The following is a 21,841-nucleotide window of genomic DNA, read 5'->3' on the forward strand; positions in this document are numbered from 1 at the left end:
ATGCCACTTCTCATTTATTGAGGGTGATTCTGTGACAAGCAACAGGGTGTGTGCCTGACATGCCTCAGCTGATTGATTGGCCCCAAGGACCACCCCCACACCCTGGGGTGCAGCAGACCAGCCAGCTGGGAGGAAGCGCTTATGCTCCAGGGAAAGGTACTGAGGTCCTGAGCGGTCTGTGCCCGGTGGGCTGGTTCCCAGGTCAGCCTGCTGGAGTCTTGGACCCCCACCCCCTCTACCCTCCCAGGCCCCTGCTGACTCAGCTGGGCCCCCACCCAGGAGCTTCAGGGGAGTTAGCAGGTTTAGGGAGGAATTTGTGTTGTGCCTCACTGTCCCTCCTCCCTCATCCTCCACAAGCTGGGCTCCGAGAGCTGGCGTGGCTGTGTGTGCATGCACATGTGTATACACGTGTGCACACCACTGGTCTCGGGCAGGGGCGGGAGCTGCGTTCTGGCCCTGTGCATCCTCCTCTGGGCAGATGGGATTTGTTTGGTTCTCCTCTTATGCCAAGTGACTCATCCCTCTGCCATGTGGGATGGGGGTTCAGGGAGGGTGTTTGCTTTCCTGGCATGTGTTTGATGGTTAACCCCACAGGGGTGGCACCTGCAGGGCCATTGGGTTCCCTGGCAACCAGGCCACCCTAGGCCCCTTAACCCCGTCCCCTCTCTGTAGCTGGGCCAGGCTGTGGCGCCCAGGCGGCCACCACTTTCCTGAAAGGTCAGGAAACTCTCATTGTTTGCTGTCGCTGTTTCCCCAGCAGCTGGAGAGCTGCTTGTTCATTCACTCGCTGGCTTGGGGTGTTTCTATGAACCAGTTTGAAACAAGAAGGGCAGCATTCCCCCAGCCCCAGAGAGAGGGGCGTGTGTAGGACCCAGCAGCCTGTTCTTACCCTATGAGCCTTCTCCTCCCAGGGCGAGGCCCGCCCAGCCTCCAGCGGATAGTCATTCTCCCATCTCCAACTGTTCAGGCCCCCCACCCCTACCCCCAGGAGCATTTACAAATGCAGATTCTAGGGCCCCCTCTGAGATTATGGTGGGGTGGGTTTAGGTAGAGCCCAGGGATCTGCATATCAACAAACACCCACGCCCACCCCCATGCTAAGGCAGGCGGTTTCTGGGCCGCCCTGAGAGGCACAGCTGTGAACAGGAAAAGAGGCGGCACAAGCTCAGGCCTGGTCTGCACCCGCTGAGAAGAGCCCACGGGCTGTAGCTTGAAGCCAACCTGGGTTTGAATCCTGGCTCCCACTCATCAAACTGTGTGGCCTTGGGTAGGTGGCTTAACCTCTCTGAACCCTGGTTTCCCTATCTCTAAAATGGGGGCGAGCCAGTGCGCCTGGCACTGAGGCCCCTCTCTTGCTCTCTCTTCCCCCACCTACCAAAGGGACAGGAGGGAGCTGGCCCAGCTTCACTCGTGTTTTGTAACACATATTTACTTTTCTAGCAGAACAATGCAAGGGATGGAAAATCATGCTGGCCCTTCAGCCAAGATGGGCTGACTCACACTCGGTCCTGAGGGCCTGCTGAGCTCCCCACAGCCCGCGCTGGGCCAGAGGGGAGGCTGGGCCCTGGCAACCGGGGAGGAGAGGGTCCATGATGAGTCACCCTCTGCCTGCCCCTGAGTCATTCCCCAAGAATGGCCCATGCTCGGTGGGGGCCCCTGCCAGGCAGCCACACCCTGCTGCCCCCACAGGGAGCCGCTGCTCCATGACTCCCTGCCAGCCCTCCCTGGATGCAGATGTGCACCTGTCAGCTGCGTCTGTTATCAGAATATGGAAACAACTCCCCACCCGTGGTTAAATAGCAACTGCTTTGAGCCTCGGATGCTCGGGGCCACCCTGGCCCTTCCCGAGGAACCCAGCCCCTGATTCGCTCTCATCTCAGCAGGGGGCCTCTCCAACTCAGCCTCACCCACAGGGCAGCGCCCACTCAGACCCAGCCACACTACCCCACCCGGCCATTCACAGGTCTAGGCCTCAGCGTGCACCCTGGACCGCTTTCCAGGACAATCTGTCCCACATCTCCGGACACCTCATTTCCAGCCCGTCCCTGGGCCTCTCAGGCCAGGCTGGGAGGGCCGCCCAGCAAAGAGGTCACGCAGTCAGGGCAGAGAGTGGATGGAGCTGGGTGGGGCCAGACTGGCTCTGCCAGGCCTGGGATCCCCGCAGGACAGGCTGCCCAACCCCAAAACTCCCATCCTCCCCTCAACGCCTAAGCGTACTTCCTCCCCAGCCTACTTCCTCCCACCCGCTTGCCTCACCGGGCCCTGCCAGGGCTCACGTCTGCCAGACCGGTAGGGCTGCATTTCTGGGGCCAGTGTCCTGGATGTGACAGCCCCTGGGGATCCCAGGTCAGGAGGTTAGGATTCCATTCCTTTGTGAGGCTGGGGGCCTGAGTGATGGACAGACCAGGCCCCAAGGGGCAAAACAGAATAAAATCGGGTTTGAACTTTAAGCCAACCTGGGTTTGAATCCTGGCTCTGCCATGCAGCCAATTGTGCGACCTTAGGCAGGTGGCTTAACCTCTCTGAAACTCAGTTTCTCCTTCTGTCACATGAAGAAGAACCAAGGAGCTTAGATGTCAAGCCCCAGCTCCTCTATTTCCTAGCTGTGCCACCCTGGGGAAATGTCTTTACCTCTCTGAACCTCGGTTTCTCCATCTGCAAAATGGGGACACTGGAGCCTGCTCCATGGGGTCTTAAAAGGATTCAGTGAAGTCAGACACGCAATCATGACTTCACCCACTTTTATTGAACATTTACCGTGTGCCAGGCCCTGTGCTAAGTGCTTGTCTTGGGGGGTTGGTATTACATTTTCCAGCTGTATTGAGGTATGATGGACATACAACAAAGTGCACGTGTTTGAAGTGTACCGACGGATGAGTTTTGACATAAACACCCAACAGTGAAGCCATCACCACAGTGGAGATGATGAACTGGCCCTCTTCCTCTCCCATTTTTCAGACATGGAAACTGACACTCCAAGACATTACCTGCTTGCTCAAGCTGGCCACGAGGACACTCGGAATTTAAACCCTACAGTCTGAGCCAGCGCCCTTGTCCCCACCTTCACCGCCATTCAGCAGGGTGCTTGGCACAGAGTCCGTACTCAGTGCCATTGCTAAATAAATGAGTGAGAGGGTCAGTGCATAGGGGTGGTTACAGGGAAGGTCCCCGGAGGAGAACAAACCAAGAATTAGTAGATCCTGAGTCAGAACTAAGGTAGAAGAGAAAGGGTTCCTTCGTTAAAAATTGATTGAGCACCTGCTACGTGACAAACCTGTGCTAGGCACTCAGGATACCGGTCAAGCACAGCAGGCACAGGTTCCTGCCCTCGGAGAGCTGGCTGCAGAGGACCAGGGCTGGGGGAGCGGGAGGGGGACAGTCTAAGTTTGAGGTCACTTGTGGGTGAAAGATGACACCTGTCACCAGGTCCCCAATTACAGAGCACCCCCAGGCAGACAAAGTCATGGAGCAAGGTCCCAGGGCCACTGTGAGGAAAGCCCCCAGGCTACAGGCTGAGGGCGGTTGGAGCCCTGGTTAGGAAGGAGGGACCCCAGTTCCCTCACCATCCTCCCCCCTGCACATCACTGACATTTCCTGGGGAATTGGGGCAGGATTTCCTCTCTTGTCCTCACAGTGCCTTCTGTACATTTACTTATCCGTTTATGAAGCACCTACTATATGCCTAGCCCTGGGGACACAGCAGCTGACAAGACACAGCCCAGTCTGGGAAGGGAAAGGGAGAAAAATGCAAGCAGACAACCACATTTTTAAGAAATGAAATAACCTACGTGTCCATCAATGGGGGAGTGGCTGATACAGAATGAACCTGTCATAGTCTGGGAGGGCAGACAGGGGTCAGGAATGCGATGGGTGTATAGGCGACTCAAGGAAGGAAGCCTGGGTATAGTAAGTGAAAAAGGAAGTGGCCACCATTGGGTGCTGTATTTTTGCCCGTTGTGATTTAAAATAGAGCTGCCTCCATATCTCGATGACTCTGCCCTCCCGCCTGCCTGCCTCGGTCTGGGTCTGCCTGGCCCTTTGTCCACTCTATCTGCTGAGATGAAACATTCCTGCTCAGGACCCAGCCAGCCAAGCCTCCACGCGCTGCCTTCCCAGGCCACGCTCAGGTCACCGGCTCAGGCTTAATCCCTCGCCCGGGCCCAGACCTCCAGGGCTGATGAGTCAACACAAGCCAGCTCTGAACAAACACCCCCTCCTCCTGGCCTGGGGTCCCTCTTCCACCCCCGCCTGGCCCAGTCCATCCTGTTCCCCAGGAAGCACCCATCCTCTGCTGGTCTGGGCGACTCCTGAGCAGCCCTGTCCCCTGGGACTTCCTGCTCTGACGGGAACATTCCACATGTACCTGGGAGGCATTAGCTACCTGTGGCTACCGAGCAGTCGAAGTGTGGCTGGCGCAACTCAATTTTTAATGTTACTGTTTATGTTATATTTGCTATTATTTATGTAAATATATGACACATTCACATTCATTTAATTAATTTAAATGGCCACATGTGACTGGTTGCTGTTTCACTGGGAGGATCCAGAGAGTCAGCTTGGGTCCAGGCATGAAGAAGTGGACATCCTGGGACCCTGGCCTCTGCCCCAGGTAGAGTCAGCCTGGGGGGCTGGATGGACAGCTGGGGCCTCAGGGACGGACCGGGGGTGTCCCTTGGGGTCTGCTCTATTGATGGGGCTGAACATAGCTTTGGGTGCCTGTGGCCTCCCCTTCACCTGCCTAGCCCTTGGTCTGACTCCAGCTTGATCGTCGTGATGTGAGCTGACTTCTTACTGTTAGAATGCCCAGCTCCAGCACCGTGTCTAACCTCCTTCACTCCCAGACCTCTGACTGATTACATCCAGCCCTGCCCCTCCTCTGCTGGTTCCCATCTCTGCTCCCCACTCCAAGCAGCTTCCAGAGGACTTGACCTAGGATGGCAGGTTGTTGTCATATCTAATCTGCTAAAAGGCAACAGTGACACATCCCCCTCCCAACCAGGGGGACTCAGAGTCTACAGCTGCCCTGGCCCAGTTCCCCCTAATGAGCTTGGGTACAAAGGCTTTGCTTTTGAAGTAACCCCAGGGCACAGGATCAGGGCATGAGGAAGAGGTGGGAGTGGGGTAATTGGTGTGGGGGGGGATGAGAGGTTAGGAGGTTAATCAACCCATGGTGCAGTGGCAAGCTGGGCCCTGCAGTGGGCTGATGGTGGCCCCCAAAAGATAAGTGCAAGTCCTAACCCCCTGGGACCTGGGAATGTGCCCTTATTTGGAAAAAGGGTCTTTAAGGGTCCTTAAGTTAAGGATCTCAAGATTCGATCCTCCTGGATTGAGGGTGGGCCCTGCATCCAATGACAGTCATCCTTATAAGAGAAAGATAGAGCAGAAGAGAAGGGAGAAACCCGGGTGCTGCGGCCGGCCTGGCTTGAGATATTTGAGACAAGATGCAGGACCCCAATGCAGACAGTGAGAGGAATGACATCTCACGCGAAAAGGGCATCTTACCCTCGAAGGACAGATTGAACGAACTGGGAAAGGAGGCAGGAGAGGAGGAGCAGGGAGTCCTTCAGCGGTCAGTTGTGAAAACGTAAGAAGATATGACTCCGGAAGAATTGGGGGATAATGAAGACGAACTGAATGAGGAAGAGGAACAAGCTAGTGACATGTATAGGCAGCAGAGACTGGCTGAGTGGAAAGCCACCCAACTGAGGAATAAACCTGGAGAAGTTTTGGAGACCTCAGGAAAGGATTATGTTCAGGAAGTTACCAAAGCTGGAGAGGGCTTGTGGGTGACCCTGCACCTTCACAAACAAGGGATTCCCCTCTCTTCCCTGAGAAACCGGCACTTCAGTGGACTGGCCAGGAAGTTTCCTGACGTCAGGTTTATCAAGGCCATTTCCACAATCTGCATACCCAATTATCCTGATAGGAATCTGCCCACAATATTTGTTTACGTTGAAGGCGCTATCAAGGCTCAGTTTATGGGACCTCTAGTGTTTGGTGACATGAACCTGACAATAGATGAATTGGAGTGGAAATTGTCTGAATCTGGAGCAATCAAGACAGACCTGGAGGAAAACCCTAAGAAGCCAGTTGAAGATGCCTGACTATCCTCAGGGTGCAGCTCTGTGCCCATGAGCAGGTGCAGCGATTCCGAAGCTGACTGAGGCTGTGCCCAGGTACCATGCTGAGCTTTCTTGATGTGACAGATATCTGGATTTTATTTTTTAAAAAGGAAAAAGTAGAAATGAATCCTTTTGGTTTTTATAATTACTAGAGGCCCAGTGCACAAAATTCGTGAACTTGTGTGTGTGTGGGGGGGTCCCCTCAGCCTGGCCTGTGCCCTCTCGCAGTCCGGGAGCCATGGGGGGATGTCCGACTGACGGCTTAGTGGGCCTAAGCCGTCAGTCGGACATCCTTAGCATTGCCGTGGAGGCGGAAGAGGCTCCCACCACTGCCGCTGGTATCGCCAGCCGTGAGCCCAGCTTCTGGCTGAGCGGCACTCCCCCTGTGGGAGCACACTGACCACCAGGGGGCAGGTCCTGGGTTAAGTGTCTGCCCCCTGGTGGTCAGTGTGCATCATCGTGACCGGTCATTCCACCATTTGGTCATTTGCATATTAGCCTTTTATTATACAGGATGTTTCAAATCTCATAGTTCTCAGGAATAATCACTGCTGGGAATCTTCTTGAATTTCTTAGAACTCTTTTTAAATTAATAACATTTTCTTAAAAATAAAAACCAGCTGTTGGCATGACGAGAGAGAGAGAGAGAGAGAGAGAGAGAGAGAGAGAGGCAGAGGGAGATCTGAGACACACAGACACGTGGAAAAGAGAACGAGGCTGTGCAATCACTGACCACTGACTGAGGCAGAGATCGGCGTGATGCAAATTCAGGGTGGAGGCGGAGGCCATTGCCAGGGAATGACTGTGGCATTCTGTGATTATACTGAAACCATGGACTTGTAGCCTATAAATGAATAAATTGTATGGTGTGAGAATTATGTTTCAATAAAGCAGAGTTATCACTTTCCTACACTGCACCATCTCAAATGCCAGCTCCTCAGCAAAGTCCCATGGGAGATGGTCCCCCCTTCCAAGCTGGCACTATTTACCCCTATTTTTTTTATATTATCGTGGAAAAGTAAACTAGTACATAACATAAAACTCACCATTTTAAGCGCACAGTTTAGTGGCATTTAGTATTTCATGTTGTTATGCAACCATCACCATCATCCATCTTATCTTGCAAAACTGAAACTCCACACCCATTAAATATTAACTCCCCATTCCCCCTTCTTCCTGCTCCTGGCAACCACCATTCTACTTTCTGTCTCTATGAATTCGACAACTCTAGGGACCTCATATAAATGACAGAATTACCATATAATAATTGCCCTTTTGTGTCTGGCTTCTTTCACTTAGCATGTCTTCAAGTTTCATCTGTGTTGTAGCATCTGTCAGAATTTCCTTCCTTTTAAAGTCTGAATAATTTCCATGTTACCCAAATTTTAAAGAAACACTATGGCCACCTTTACTGCAGAGACACCGGACGTGGCAGGGCCAGAATGCACACCCAGGTCACCTGATTCCAGCACCCTGCAACCCAGCCCCTTCCTCAGCACCACGGGACTCCCCTGCACCACCTTACTCTTGTTCCTGCCCCGCTCCCTCCTCGATGAGAGACCCTGGGGCTAAGAGAGACTTTTGCTCACCTTTGGACCCTGACCGCACATGCAGCTCCAGGTGGAGTCCAGAGCAGCGAAGCAGCATTTGTGGAAGTGACTTGACTTGGAGGTGGGTTGGGGGTCAAAGTGGGTGGGGCCTGGCTGTGCAGCCCCCTTGGTCAGGCTCCCCCAGACTCTGTCTCTTGCTCAAACTAAGCCACCTAATGACGAGGACCTCTGCATTGAGTTCTACAGGCTACAACCTGCATACCTGTACACAGCTGCCTGCCATTGACTCCTAAGACCCTCCAGGTTCCCAAATCCAAGAGGCCTCTGAGCTCTTTTCTGAGTTGGGGGGAGGGGGGGTGGAGGAGAGAAGGAGGAGGAACAGGGAGGGGAGGGCGGGTGAAGGAACGAAGAGGCAGCCTGACAAATGAGATTGGTGCAGAAAGCAGATTGGGGGCGGAGGTGGGGGGGGGGGGGCGTGTGTGTGCAGGGGCTGCTGGGAGGAAGGTGTGACTGTGCAAAGGGACCGAGTTTCCTTTTGGGGTGATGAAAATGTTCTGGAAGTAGATAGTGGTGCTGGTTGCGCAACCTTGTGAATGTATTAAAAGACACTTAATTGTATACTTAAAAAATGGTTAGATGGTAAATTTTATGTTATGTGTATTTTACCACAATAAAAAAAAATACCCAATTTTCTTTAGCTCCAGCACTATCCCAGGGCCCTTACATATTACAGGAACCAGATCTAGGACCACTTGTGTCCCACAAGGGTCTGGACTCTGGACCCTCTCACTCCACCCCCTCTTCATGCCACCTGCTCTTGATATCAACTGAGAACATTTCCCTTCAGGACACCTTCCAGGAGCCTCTGTGTTAGGACTGGGCCCAGTGTTTTAGTCAAATAAATGCATCACAGATATGCAAAGACATGGGGTGTTTCTGGAGTTTTCAAAACACAACTCACTACGAGGCGTCTTTGGCTTGGTCATTCCCACAGGACAAGTAGTAAAGAGCATGTAGGAAGAGCTTGGAGGTCCTGTCCCTGGGACTGACTTCATGCCCCAGAATTCAAATCACCCCATCCTTCTGGCACCTCCTCAGTCCAGGGCCCATGATGCCTGGCTATCTTTTCAGCTCAGGCTGGGAATCACATCTTTGGTACTTCAGCTCCAGCCCCGAGGGAAGAAGGCTTTGGAGAACCAGAGTCCTGAGTTTGAGTTCCTTACTAGCTGTGTGACTTGGAGGAAGTTACTCAACCTCTCTGTGCTTATTATTTTCCTTGTCTTTAAAATGAAGATTAACCCTAACTGGTTTGGCTCAGTGGATAGAGCATTGGCCTTCGGACTGAAGGGTCCCAGGTTCGATTCCGGTCAAGGGCATGGACCTTGGTTGTGGGCACATCCCCAGTAGGGGGTGTGTAGGAGGCAGCTGACGGATGCTTCTAATTCTCTATCCCTCTCCCTTCCTCTCTGTAAAAGATCAATAAAATATATTATAAAATAAAATGAAGATTAAAATAGTTGTGACCTGGAAAAGTTTTTTTAAATTAGGTGATAGTCATATAATGTAAAATTAACCATTTCGATGTGTACAATTTGGTGGCATTTAGTGCACTCACAATGCTGTGCAACCAGCACCTCTGTGGAGTTCCAAAACGTTTTCATCATTACTGCCCTAGCATCCCATCATTCCAGCCTTAGAATAATGCTGGTCCAGCAAGTGCCAGTGAGTGCTCCATGAATGGCAGGGTAATTAGTAGAACAGTGGTCCTAACCGGTAACCCAAGGCGGGTGGTGGGCTTAAGTTACTTCCCTTGGGCTGCAGGAAGAAGTTAGGGCCCCGTTTTCCACCTTGAGCTCTCTATACCCACCCACTGTCGCACCCCTCCCCCCACCCAGGGTCATGCCCTCACCGGTTGGGCTGAAGGAGCCAGGAAACCTAGCGCCTCTTCCGCAGTCTCAGGGCCTCTCCTCGGCTCCTTTTGTCTCTGCGTGGCCCACTCCGCTGCTGCTCCCCCAAGCTGTCACCTTCTGCGGCAAAGGAGACACGTGTGGGTTGGGGCGTCCGGGAAGATTCAGCCAGGGCGAAAGAGAATGAATGGGAGTGGAAACACGCCCACATCTGGGAGGAGCTCTTATGAGCAGACCGCCCTCACTTAGGAGCGCACCACCTTCTTCCCAGGGTCGGCTTTTACTCCGAGCATCCTGGGATCCCCTGCATCCAGCAGATCCTCGGGAATCTATATTAACATGCACCCTGCTGAAGGGAGCTGGAAAGTTTGGGACAGACTACTGCCGCCCCATCCTTCCTGGTGCAAACATCCGTTCTGTGGTTACTTTGTGCAATTTAAGGCCTTTCGTGCCATCATTCTAGCTTTGTGTTAATGCTCACTACTTACATGCACTGACACTCAGGAAAAGCATAAACATCCCTGGACACATCTTCGGCAATTCCCCAACCTGTGGAGACCCAGGAGCCATGAACTGTCGTTTGCTGCCATCTTGTGGCAGGCATGGGAACTTTGCGCTCCATTTCAATCCTTTATAGCCCTAATCAAGAAAACCTAACTGGCCCACAGGTCACCAGTAAGATCCTGAGTGCCTGAGTCAGACAGAGAAAGATAAATACCATATGATTTCACTTATGTATGGAATCTAAAGAAAAAAATAAATGAACAAAACAGACACAGACTTATAGATACAGAGAACAAACTGAGGGTTGCCAGATGGGGAGGGACTCAGGGGGTTGGGTGAAAAAGGTGAAAGGAATAAGAAGTACAAATTAGTAGTTACAAAATAGTCACGGGGATGTAAAGTACAGCTTAGGGAACATAGTAATATTGTAATAACTATGCCAGTGGTCGGCAAACTGTGGCTCGCGAGCCACATGCGGCTCTTTGGCCCCTTGAGTGTGGCTCTTCCACAAAATACCACGGCCTGGGCGAGTCTATTTTGAAGAAGTGGCATTAGAAGAAGTTTAAGTTTAAAAAATGTTGCTCTCAAAAGAAATTTCAAACAGGGGGAGGGGGGCATGCGTGTGGGGGGGTTTGGGAAAGGAATGGGGGGGTGATGACAAATATGTGATACCTTAATCAATAAAGTAATTAAAAAAAAACAAAAGAAATTTCAATCGTTGTACTGTTGATATTTGGCTCTGTTGACTAATGAGTTTGCCAACCGATGAACTATGCATTGTCAGGTGGGTACTAGAATTATTGGGGGAATCACTTCTTAAATTACATAATTGTCTAACCTCTGTGCTGTACACCTGAAACTAATATAAAGTAATATTGAATGTCAACTGTAATTTTAAAAAGATCCTATGTACCTGGGGGCAGATAACAAGACAGACGTGGTCCCAGCCTTGCCAAGCTCTCAGCCTCCTAGAAGAGACAGTCAATAATCCACAAGTAAATAAAGTGAATGAATACATAAAATGATTATAGAATGTGATACAAGCTAGGAACAAAGCAGGGACAGAGTATGACAGGGTGAAAAGATATGTTTAATAAACTGAGTGTTTGTCTCCCTACACACTCACTCCCTGCCCAGAGCTGTGGGCCACACAAGGGCATGTGCATCTGTCGGACTCCCCCTTGTGAATGGGTAAAGTCACCCAGTGTTGGCACATAGTAGGTGCTCAGTAAATGTCTAATAAATACACGATGGCAATGCTGTGCTCAGCCAGCTTCTTGGCTCCTTTAGGCCAAACAGATGGGGGAGGAATGAGGGGCTTATGGAAGAGAAGCTGGGTCCCTGGGGGTCCTGGGATGGCTGTAAGGGTTTGGGTGAGGATGATGGACAACCGTCACCCTCCCACGGAGACCCCAGTCCACCTTGTTTTAAATTGTACCCTCATTCCACTTGCTTCTTGAACCCCTTCCTTGCTTATATTTTTCACTTTGGCATTTTTCACCATCTCACATACTATGTATTTGCCTTATTTATTTAACATTTGTCTCCCCCATCCCCACCCCCAATCCCGGAATGTAAACTCTCCGATGGCAAGGATTTTGTCTATTTTGTTCACTGATGACTCTCCAGTGCCTAGAAGTGCCTGACACTTAGCAGGTGCTCTGTAAATGTTTGTAGAGTGAATGAATGATGCATGGGTGGGACTTGGGAGCAGGACCATGAGGGCACTAGGGGAGACCAGTGGGAGGAGTGGGGCTCAGAGTCCAAGCAGCAGGTTGATCGAGTTACAGAAGAGGCCAAGTGTAAACTGTACTAGGAGGGGAGGCATTGGGCGGGGCAAGGGTCCGTCGCGGCAAAGCTAGACTGGGGGTGGAGCCTTGGGGCGGGCTTTTCCTGGGGTTGGGCCATTCCCGAGGTTGCGTGTTTAAGGGAGAAACCGGTTGGGGGCGGGGCCCAAGCGAGGTGTGGCCAATCTGGAGGAAGAGCCGGATTGAGGGGCGGGGTCAACAAGAAAAATAAATGAAAGGAGGGGCTAAGGCGGGGGCGGGGCCAGGCCGAGGCTGGACCAATCAGGGATTCGGGTGGATCTGGGAGGGGACGTGGGCAGGGCTATCAATGGGCGGGGCCACTCCAGAGGCGGGGCCGGGCCAGGATCTCTGCTGTCCCGGGTCCTGGAGCGCTCCCGCTAGGCAGGTCTCACTCGCGACCCGCAGGCCCTTCCCTGGCCACCTAGGCCCCAGGGTGCGTAGGGCTGGACTCTCCAGGCTCGGCGACTGTGGTCCGGCCTCGCCCCAGGCACTGCGCTCGGAGCCAGGCGGCTGCCGGGTCCCTAGCGGGCTGAGTTCCTCGCCGCCCCAGGCTGTGTCCCCACAGACTCTGACAGCGAGGGTGAGCCGGCCCTTGCGTGCATGAGTGTGTGCATGCTTGTGTTTGTCTCCTGCATGTGCGCACCAGTGTGTGTGTGTGGACGTCTGTGTGCACAAGAGGAATTGTGTGTGTGGGTAGGGTTGGGTAGGTGCATGCTCCAGGGAACTGAGTGCGTGTGAAAGTTACGTGCATATGCAAGGGTGGTCCCACGTGGGAGGAGAGTCCTGCATGTGTGTGTATGTGTGTGAGACAGAGACAGTGTGTGTGGAATTTGGTAAAGACTGTGTGTGTCAAGGTATCTTGGAGGAAATGGGAGGGAAGATACAGTGATGCTTGGAGGATGTCTGTGACGAGCTATGGGGTACGTGCGGTGAACTGTGGGAGTGAGTGTAAGAATGGCGAATGTGTGTGTTTCCATGTGAGAGGCAGTGAGGGTGCTTCTGGGGGCCTCCATGTGAAGGGGTAGGGACCAAAGAAAGTTTGGGGGTACTGATTGCTGTTGGAGGGTGAGTGTTGGGCCTGGCTGAGAATACCTTGGGGATTACATTGCCTCCTTTGCTTTGAGGGCTGGGAGATTTTGGGGTGGGGCTAGAGGGGGTGGCCCTACCCCTTGCATGGGGGAGCAGCGGGTAGGTTCTTGCTTCATGTGGAGGAAGCTGCCGCCTCAGCAGTCACCTGTCTCCCAGGCTCTGTGCTCCCTCCTACCTGAGTGGCTTCTGCTGGTGCTTGCCTGAGAACATGGTGCAGAAGTACCAGTCTCCTGTCCGTATCTACAAGTACCCGTTCGAACTGGTCATGGCGGTGAGTGACCCCTGATTCTCTGGGTCCTGTGTGATGGTTGGAGGGATACAGGAGGTCAGCTATGACGGGAAGGAAAGGGAACTCCTCAGTCCCTGGATCAGAAGGAATTATTGAACTACTTGGTTAACCTGGGGGTCCAGCTTCTAATCAGCGACCCCTCAGCCTGGCCACCCTACCTTTCACTACAATTTCTGGAATCCTTGCCACTGACAAAGCACGAGGTCTTTCCTTCTCTTCCTTGTTGAAGCTTACATGTCCTCTTGTCTCAAGATTCTCTGACATAAAACAAGGAAATCAGCTAAGTCACTGCTGTCATTTTGTGTAATGATAATAATAGTAGTAATAATAAGCACACTAATGAGGATGATGATGGTGGCAGCCATTCACTGAGGGTGTACAGTATGTACAGTAAGTACAAAGAATATATGTAAAGATCAGCCGGTGTGGCTTAGTGGTTGGGTGTCAACCCATGTACCAGTAGGTCACCAGTTTGATTCCCAGTCAGGGCACCTGCCCTGGTTGCAGACTCTATCCCCAGTAGGGAGTGTGTAGGAGGTAGCCGATAGATGGTTCTCTCTGTCATATCTCTCTCTCTCTCTCTCTCTCTCTCTCTCTCTCTCTCTCCCCCCCCTTCCTCTCTCTAAAATTAATAAAAAACATTAAGAAAAGAATATGCGTAAAAACATACATTTAATTCCCAATAGCTCACATTATTCTCATTTTATCTCCACTAAACGGAAGCTTGGACAGGTGACAGGATGGCCCCAAGTTCTGTGGCTAGGAAGAGGTAGAGCTGGGAATCAGAGCTACACAGGGAGGACTCCGGAGCCATAATTTAACCACAACACTCCCCGGGGTCCTCCTTCCATTCGCACACCCTGATCTTATTCTATGTGTCCTGCCTGATCTTATTCTAAGATCCTACCTACATATGTATTCAGAGTCACATAAAGGATAAAAAAACATCTTCCATACGTGTTGTGCTGTTACGTGTAGATGGTTCCACGTCAGGAAAGAAGCAGGGGGCGTACTGACTAGCTGGTGACCTTGGGTAAGTTACTTAGCCTCTCTGAGCCTCCACTCCCCATCACTAAAATGAGAATTGCATAGTTTCAAAATCTGGGCATCCTGCTGAGGAGCAAATGAGTCAATATATGTAAAGCTTTTCATGCAGGATCTGGCGCAGATCAAATGCTATTATTGTTTTTGTTAGAGTTATTTTTGTTGCCCATGGCTGTGTGACTTTTATCCATTTGTAAGAGGGATGGGAACCAGCAGGTGATGGAGAGATTTGGGGACATGCCATCCGAAGCCCTGGTCCCTACTGCGGCTCTGCAGTGCGCTGGCTGTGTCTTCAGGAAGTCACTGCACTTTTCTGAGCCTTGATCTCTTCATCTGTGAAACGGGGGTGGTTATATGCACCTCATAAGATTGTCATGAGGATTAAAGATGATTAACGTGTGTGTATGACCCAGTGCAGGGCCTGGTCCATACTAAGCAGACAATAAATGATGGCTAAATAAAAACAATTGTCCTCTAAGGCGCCAGGCAGCTCACATATTCTAAGACTCTAGGACTCATGTGTTCATTCATTCATTTACTCAATAGAAAGAGACACTGCCCCCCCCCCCCCCCCCCCGTTCTGGGACAATGCAGGGGCCCGAGGTCCTTTGCCGCAGAGCAGAGATAAATAACAATAGCACAGGAAACGAATACTTTTTTATTGCATTGGCTTAATAATTGTAAATTTAACTTAGCATGTTTAGGATTCTCAAAAATATTTACAATCATGGCATTTTAAAATAAAACATGTCTGTAGCACTTAAGGCCGTATTAACAAGACACGTAATGTACCCATGTCACCTTTTCTGGACTCTGTTAAGCCTATTTTGCAGGCTTTGTGGTCCATAAATGAAGACAGGTTTTCGTTAACTCCCTAGCGGTCAACAGTCTCTAGGTGTTGATGTGTAGACGCTTGTGGGTGCAGCAGGAAACAAAGGTTTTCAGGTATTTGTTATCTATATCTGCTCTAATTTAAGTTATGCATATTTTTCTAATACCATGTCACCTTATCTTACATATAGTTTTTGTCAGTGAAAAGGCTCCAAACCGCTGTAACATCCCTGACAAAGCCACTTTGCCAACTGTTTACAAAACATCATTGTCCCCAAAATAGCTGCATAACTCAACATAACTTGTCCGCTGTGTGGGCACAAAAGGGGTTTTCTGCACTTAATGTCCGTCTTTGTTTCTCAGCTAAACACTTGCCCTCAGTTTGGGTCAGATGCCAGGGAAGTTTTGGATGAACTCAGCTGTTTTTACCACATCCGAGTGACCAGACCAGCTGGCCTTTTCGTTTCTCCGTTTAACAAAACTGACTTGAGAATCAAAGCCTCCCTCACTTCTTCCAAAGTCTCCAAGTGATGACACAAAAAAACTAAAATTGGGCCTGGTTATAACATAGCATTGAGACAGCCCTGGCCGGTGTGGCTCAGTGGGTTGGAGCAACCCAGGTTGAGGGTTTGATCTCTGGTTGGGGAAGGCAACTGATTGATGTTTCTCTCTCTCTCTTTCTTTTTCCTTTCCCCTCTCTCTAAAATCAACTAGCATGTCTTAGGTGAGGATTTTAAAAATAGCACTGAGGCACCCTGTCAAGACCTAGCTTAAAATTTTTTAAAATATTTTTTATTTATTTCAAAAATTTAACTCAATTCTGTTTCTGATGGGTGGGATTCCAAGGGGAATTTTGCTTTCTCCTCCTCCTCCTCCTCCTCCTCCTCCTCCTCCTCCTCCTCCTCCACTTCCACTTCCTCCTCCTCCTCCTCCTCCTCCTCCTCCTCCTCCTCCTCCTCCTCCTCCTTTTCCTTTATTCTTTCTTGATAGTCCTCTGTATTGTTTGGTTCAAAACAATGAACTTGGCCCTGGCCAGTTTGGCTCAGCGGATAGAGCATCAGCCTGCAGACTGAAGGGTCCTGGGTTCAATTCTGGCTAAGAGCAAGAGCCTGGGTTGCAGGCACGGCTTGATCCCCAGTGTGGGGTGTGCGGGAGGCAGCCAATCAATGATTCTCTCTCATGAGTGATGTTTCTCTCTCTCGTCCTCTCTGAAATCAATAAAAATATATTTAAAAAGAAAACAAAACAAAACAATGAGCTTGGGTTATATTGGTAAGCAAAGGAAAGTAATTAAGAGAATGAAGGCAGCTGCCTTATCCAAGGTTGGAGAGGGTCCTTGCTCCCTTTGAATGTGGGAACCAGGAAGTGTGTGCCTGTGGGTCTTTGTGGAGATCCCTGTGCATAGAACACAAAGGCCTTGTCTTGGACTGTGGATTGTGGTCACTTAAGTCCTGAAGGCCACTCTGGTCAGCCCACAGCCTGTCGTGGATGGGTTTTGGGTTTCTGGGCTCTCTACCCAAATGTCTCTCCGCCAGCTGGGTCCTTGCTCCAGTTTCTCACCTGGAAAATAGAGATACTAAAGGCCTAGCTCTTCAGAGAGTTGAAGTGATGATCCAATGAAGAAATGTGGGCTGTGGCCGGTGTGGCTCAGTTGCTTGAACATCATCCAGTGCACCAAAAGGTTGGGGCACATTCGATCCTCAGTAGGGGGCCTGTAGGAGGTAGCCAATCAATGTTTCGATATCACATCGATGTTTCTCTCTCTTACTCTCCTTCCTCTTTCTCTCTAAAATCAATTTTTAAAAAAGAGAAAGAAATGTGGGTGCCTCGATAGGGCCTAGTACATTGTTAATGTTTGTAAAATATTATTTAGATTTATTACTTTTAAAAATATATTATTTTTACTCATTTCAGAGAGGAAGGGAGAGGGGAGGGGGAGAGAGAAACAGCAATGTGAGAATCATTGATCAGCTGTCTCCAGCATACCTTCTCCCCCTGGGGATTGACCCTGACCAGGAATCAAACTGTGACCTCCTGGTTCATAGGTTGACACTCAACCACTGAGCCACACTGGCAGGGCAGATTTATTATTATTATTTAATGTTTCAACAGCTTTATTAAGCTATAACTCACATATCATACCATTCACTCATTTAAAGGGTACTGGTAAAAGTTAGTGGTTTTTAGTATTCATAGAGTTGTACAACCATCACCACTGTCAATTTTTTTAAAACATATTTTTATTGATTTCAGAGGGGAAGGGACAGGGAGAGAGAGAGAGAGAAACATCAATGATGAGAGGGAATCATTGATTGGCTGCCTCTTGTACACCCCCTATTGGGATCAAGCCTGCAACCCAGGCGTGTGCCCTTGACTGGAATCGAACCTGGGATCCTTCAGTCCGCAGGCTGATGCTCTATCCACTGAGCCAAATCGGCTAGGGCACCACTGTCAATTTTAGAATATTTTCATCATCCCCTCAACCCCACAAAAGAAAACCACCCCTGTACTCATTTTTTTAAAAATGTTTTCATTTATTTTAGAGAAAGGAAGGGAGAGGGAGAGATAGAAACATTGAAGAGAGATTGGCTGCATCTTGCATGCCTCCCACTGGGGATTAAGCCTGCAACCGGGACAAGTGCCCTGACTGGGAATTGAACTGGTGACCTCTTGGTGCCTGGGACAATGCTCAGTCCACTGAGCCACACCAGGTGGGCAGAAACCTGTACTCTTTAGTCTTCATCCCATAATCTCCCCCATTCTGCCCAGCCCTAGATAACCACTAATCCACTTTCTGTCTCTATAAATTTGCCTTTTTGGACAATTCATAGAAATGGAATCATAAAATATGTGGTCTTTTGTGACTGGCACACTGTTTTCAAGGTTCATCTGCATTGCAGTGTGATTGAGAACTTTATTCCTTTTTTTGGCTGAATAATATTCCATTGTATGGATGGACACATTTGTTTATCCATTCATCAGTTGACGGACTTTAGATTGTTCCCAATTTGGGGCTACCATGAATAACATGGCTATGAACATTTATGTACAAGTTTTTGTGTGAACATATTTCTCCTAAAGAAATACCTGGTGTGAATGGTGGTGGTTATTTGGTGAGTTTGGGAAGATTCAATTTTAAATTTTATTTAACAGACACGTACACAGTGCTTCCTAGGTCCCAGGCACTGTTCTGAGCCCATTCAAATATTAATTCATGTACTTCTCATAACCACCTCATTAGATAGGTAGTTTGGTGGGTAGCCCATGCTACAGATGAGGAAACTGAGGCACAGAAAGGATGAATGAATTACCCAACGCCACAAAGGAAACACAAGGGATTTAAACACTTGCCTTCAGTTTGGGCCAGATGCCAGGAAAGTTTTGGATGAACTCAGCTGTTTTTACCACATCCAAGAGACCAGTTGAATTTATATTCCCAACCATGAGCTCTGCCATTTCTCAAAGCTGAGGCTCTGAAGTTATGTTTCGACATCACATCGACGTTTCTCTCTCTTACTCTCTGGATCACTCTGTGATGGAGCAGTTACCATCAAGACTGTGTCCAGAATGCCTGCACCCCATCAGGACCCTGCAAAGGGTAGCACAGCCAACCCCCCGTAGACCCTGGCCTCTGGGTGGGCAGCTGATGCCTACACAGCCTGAGAGCGGTTACTGAGCCCGCTGTGCCCCCAGCCCTTTAAGCAGCTGAGAGGCAGGTATTATACGGCAGCCTTGGCAGCCGCAGAAGAGGAGGCGAGGCTTAGAGCGGTTAAGGAGACTGTCCCTTAGTCAGTGTCCTCCTTTGCTAGAGCTGTGTAGCTAAGTGCTATGACTGGACAGCGCAGAACAACAAGAAGTTAGTGTCTCACAGTCCTAGAGGCCAGAAGTCTAAGCTCGAGGTGCCAGCCGGGCCATGCTCCCTCTGAAGGTGCCAGGAAGGCCTCTCTTCCAGCTTCTGGTAGTTTCTTGGCTGTGGCAGCACAACTCCCATCCTCACGTGGCGTATTCCCTGTGTGTGTGCGCACCTCTGTGTCCAAATTTCCCCTTTAGAAGTCATATCAGATCTATAAGGAATGACCTCATTTAACTCGATGACCTCTGTTAAAGACTCTATTCCAAATAAGGTCACATTCTGAGGTACTTGGAGGGGACTTCTTTTTTGGGGGGAGAGGAGAAGGGGCACAATTCAGCCCATAATGCTTAGTGAATGGCACCATCTGACCCCAGAGCCTGAGCTCACAGCCAGACATGCTGGATTCTGGCTTGATGTTCAGTAGACATCTGTGCACCAGCAACCTCTGCGGCTTCAGGAATGACCTGGCCGCCTTTCTTTTCCTGCCCCGAGGTCCCTGTGGGACTCAAAACCCCTGTGGTTTCAAGTCATCTCAGATTCTGCAAACCTAAAGAAGGAAGATGGCACGGAGTAGGAGTAGAATTTCCTAAGCAATACGCTCTCCACGCGGTGGGGAGGGTTGGGAGGCGAGGGCTGTCGCCAGCAATGAAGTGCTAAAATATTTAAAGACCTGGCTTTTTGTATTGATAAGCAGCGTGTAATTTAGCAAACGGGTTATTAATAAGGAGCAGCCTCTGAAGGTAAAACTTGCTGTCCAGGCCAAGGGGAGGCACAGTTGAAATTGTTGTTATGGACTGTAGTCTTAATAAAGCAGCAGGGGCCTTATTTAAATGAGTTTAAATTAGTTCCCTGGGGCCTGTCATCTGATCCGTTGCTAACAGATTAAGAGAAGCAGTATTTTCCACCCTGGATTGCTTTCAGGGCTCTGGGGCGCTCTGATTTGGGCTGCAAGAACAGAGGCGATCCACTGCCCAGAAAGGTGGTCTTCTGATTTCAGGGGGCCCTGAAATAAATAAACTAGGTCCTCATGCGTTAGTTCCTGCACACGTGTGTGTATGCATCCCACAAACACTGAGTTTCCACTGTGTGCCAAGCACTGGGCTAGGTGCGGGGGCTATGAAAGAGTTGGTTCCTAGTACTTTTTTGAATGCATCATCATTCTGTTAATTTTATATGGAATCTGCTTGTTTACTCTTTTAAATGGGTCTTTTTCATTAAAGTAAGCTTCAGGAAGGCGGAGACCATGTGTCTTCCAGTTCTGTCTTGACCTAGTTTTTTTGACATGATTCTTTTTGTCCACATAGAGCTGGCACTGTGGTGTGTGTGTGTGTGTGTGTGTGAGAGAGAGAGAGAGAGAGAGAGAGAGAGAGAGAGAGAGAGAGAGAGAGAAGAGAGAGAGAGAGACCTGGAAAGTGGCATGAAGGATGCTTTGTAATGAGGGAAGAACTAGCCGAGGGTCTTGAAGGCAGCCAGGCAGAGCCTAGCTGAGGGGAGGAGACACACGGGGCAGAACTTGTCTCTGAAGAAATGGACCTGGAGAAGTTGGGCCCCAGTAAGAGTCAGAAAGCGACTGGTGGGTCATTTGATCTCTCAAGGACTTTGAGAGTTTGGAAGGTTTGAAGCAGGGGAGTGACGTGGTCAGACTTGGGCCTTAGGAGGATCCCCTGGCCCCAAAGTGGATCAGTGGGGGTTTCTATCCCAGAGTGTGGGGAACCTGAGGTGATGGAGGTTGGGCGCATTCCGGAGACACTTGGGAAGTTCTAAAATAGCGTTTCCCTGCCATCACGATCCTGACATACAGCTAAATGTCAAGACTCCCTGGGCTTGCCTTGCTGCTGCCTCACCCCTCCAGGAACCTTCCGGGGTACCAGCTGATCTTGGAAGCCTGTGCGCAGGGAGAGTGTTCAGAGGAGGAGGGCTCCCTGCCCCGCCCCCCCCCCCACCCCCCCCCCCCCCCCCGCCCTGGGTGAGAGCCACAGCGGGATTGTGTGAGTTGCTGGGCTGGGCAGCCAGGCTGTGTACTCCCCCAGAGCCCGAGAGGCCAGGCATTCTGATGGCATGACCTCACGAGGAGGTGCGGTCCCAGCCAGGCAAAGGGAGGAAGTGAACAGAAGCACAAACGAATAATTAATTACTAGGCGGTGCTAACTGTGCCCCATGCTGCAGACCTGGGACCGGGAACCTGCGAAAAACAGGCAACACTGTTCACCTGCACCTTGTTCAGGAAATTCACTGGCCAATCGCTGAGATGCACTGCTGTCCTGACCAGAGGGGAGCTATCAGCCATTATCCACCTGTGCGTGAAACACCTTCCAGAACTTAGCTCTCCCGGGCGCACAGTGAACACAAGGCACAGGTTACCCTCTGGGCAGCAGTGCACCCGCGGGTTAGACAGAAGCCCACTCATGCTGACAGGTGGGACCTGTACTGCTCCATCTCCTCTCCTAGGTATACATGTGGCGAGTGTTCCAGCTTCCTGCTCGCCGCCCCCAGCAACTGCCCCTCCCTCCCTCCCTCCCTCTCTCCCTCTCTCCCTCTCTTCTTTCCTCCCTCCCTCCCTCCCTCCCTCCCTCCCTCCCTCCCTCCCTCCCTCCCTCCCTCCCTCCTTCCTTCCTTCCTTCCTTCCTTCCTTCCTTCCTTCCTTCCTTCCTTCCTTCCTTCCTTCCTTCCTTCCTTCCTTCCATCTTTCCTTCCTTCTGTCCTGGCATCCATCCATAAATATTGGCTGGGTGTCTCCAGTGTCCCAGGGGAATCCGGTGGTGTAGAAAACAGACATAGAGACAGAGGTGTTGACTCTAAACAAATAAACACAGACATGATGTCCTAACCCACATCATGAGCAAT

The 21,841-nt window shown here is 50.5% G+C and overlaps 1 protein-coding gene and 1 pseudogene across 2 annotated transcripts in view; both read left to right on the top strand.

Moving 5' to 3' along the window:
- The first annotated feature begins 5,441 nt into the window (after window positions 1-5,441).
- LOC307116270 (phosducin-like protein 3) lies at window positions 5,442-6,164 on the top strand (annotated as a pseudogene). Its single transcript has one exon. The product of its transcript is annotated as a phosducin-like protein 3 (transcript).
- A 6,217-nt stretch (window positions 6,165-12,381) lies between these two features.
- SEC14L5 (SEC14 like lipid binding 5) overlaps window positions 12,382-21,841 on the top strand; it is a 42,183-nt gene continuing 32,723 nt past the window's right edge. Inside the window, exons 1-2 of the mRNA XM_079783224.1 lie at window positions 12,382-12,471; window positions 13,137-13,251. Of these exons, the coding sequence (XP_079639350.1) occupies window positions 13,189-13,251 (63 nt within the window). The 5' untranslated portion in view covers window positions 12,382-12,471; window positions 13,137-13,188. The remainder of the gene's footprint in view (window positions 12,472-13,136; window positions 13,252-21,841) is intronic.

Source organism: Cnephaeus nilssonii, assembly GCF_951640355.1.
Source record: "Cnephaeus nilssonii genome assembly, chromosome: 2".
Taxonomy (NCBI): domain Eukaryota; kingdom Metazoa; phylum Chordata; class Mammalia; order Chiroptera; family Vespertilionidae; genus Cnephaeus; species Cnephaeus nilssonii.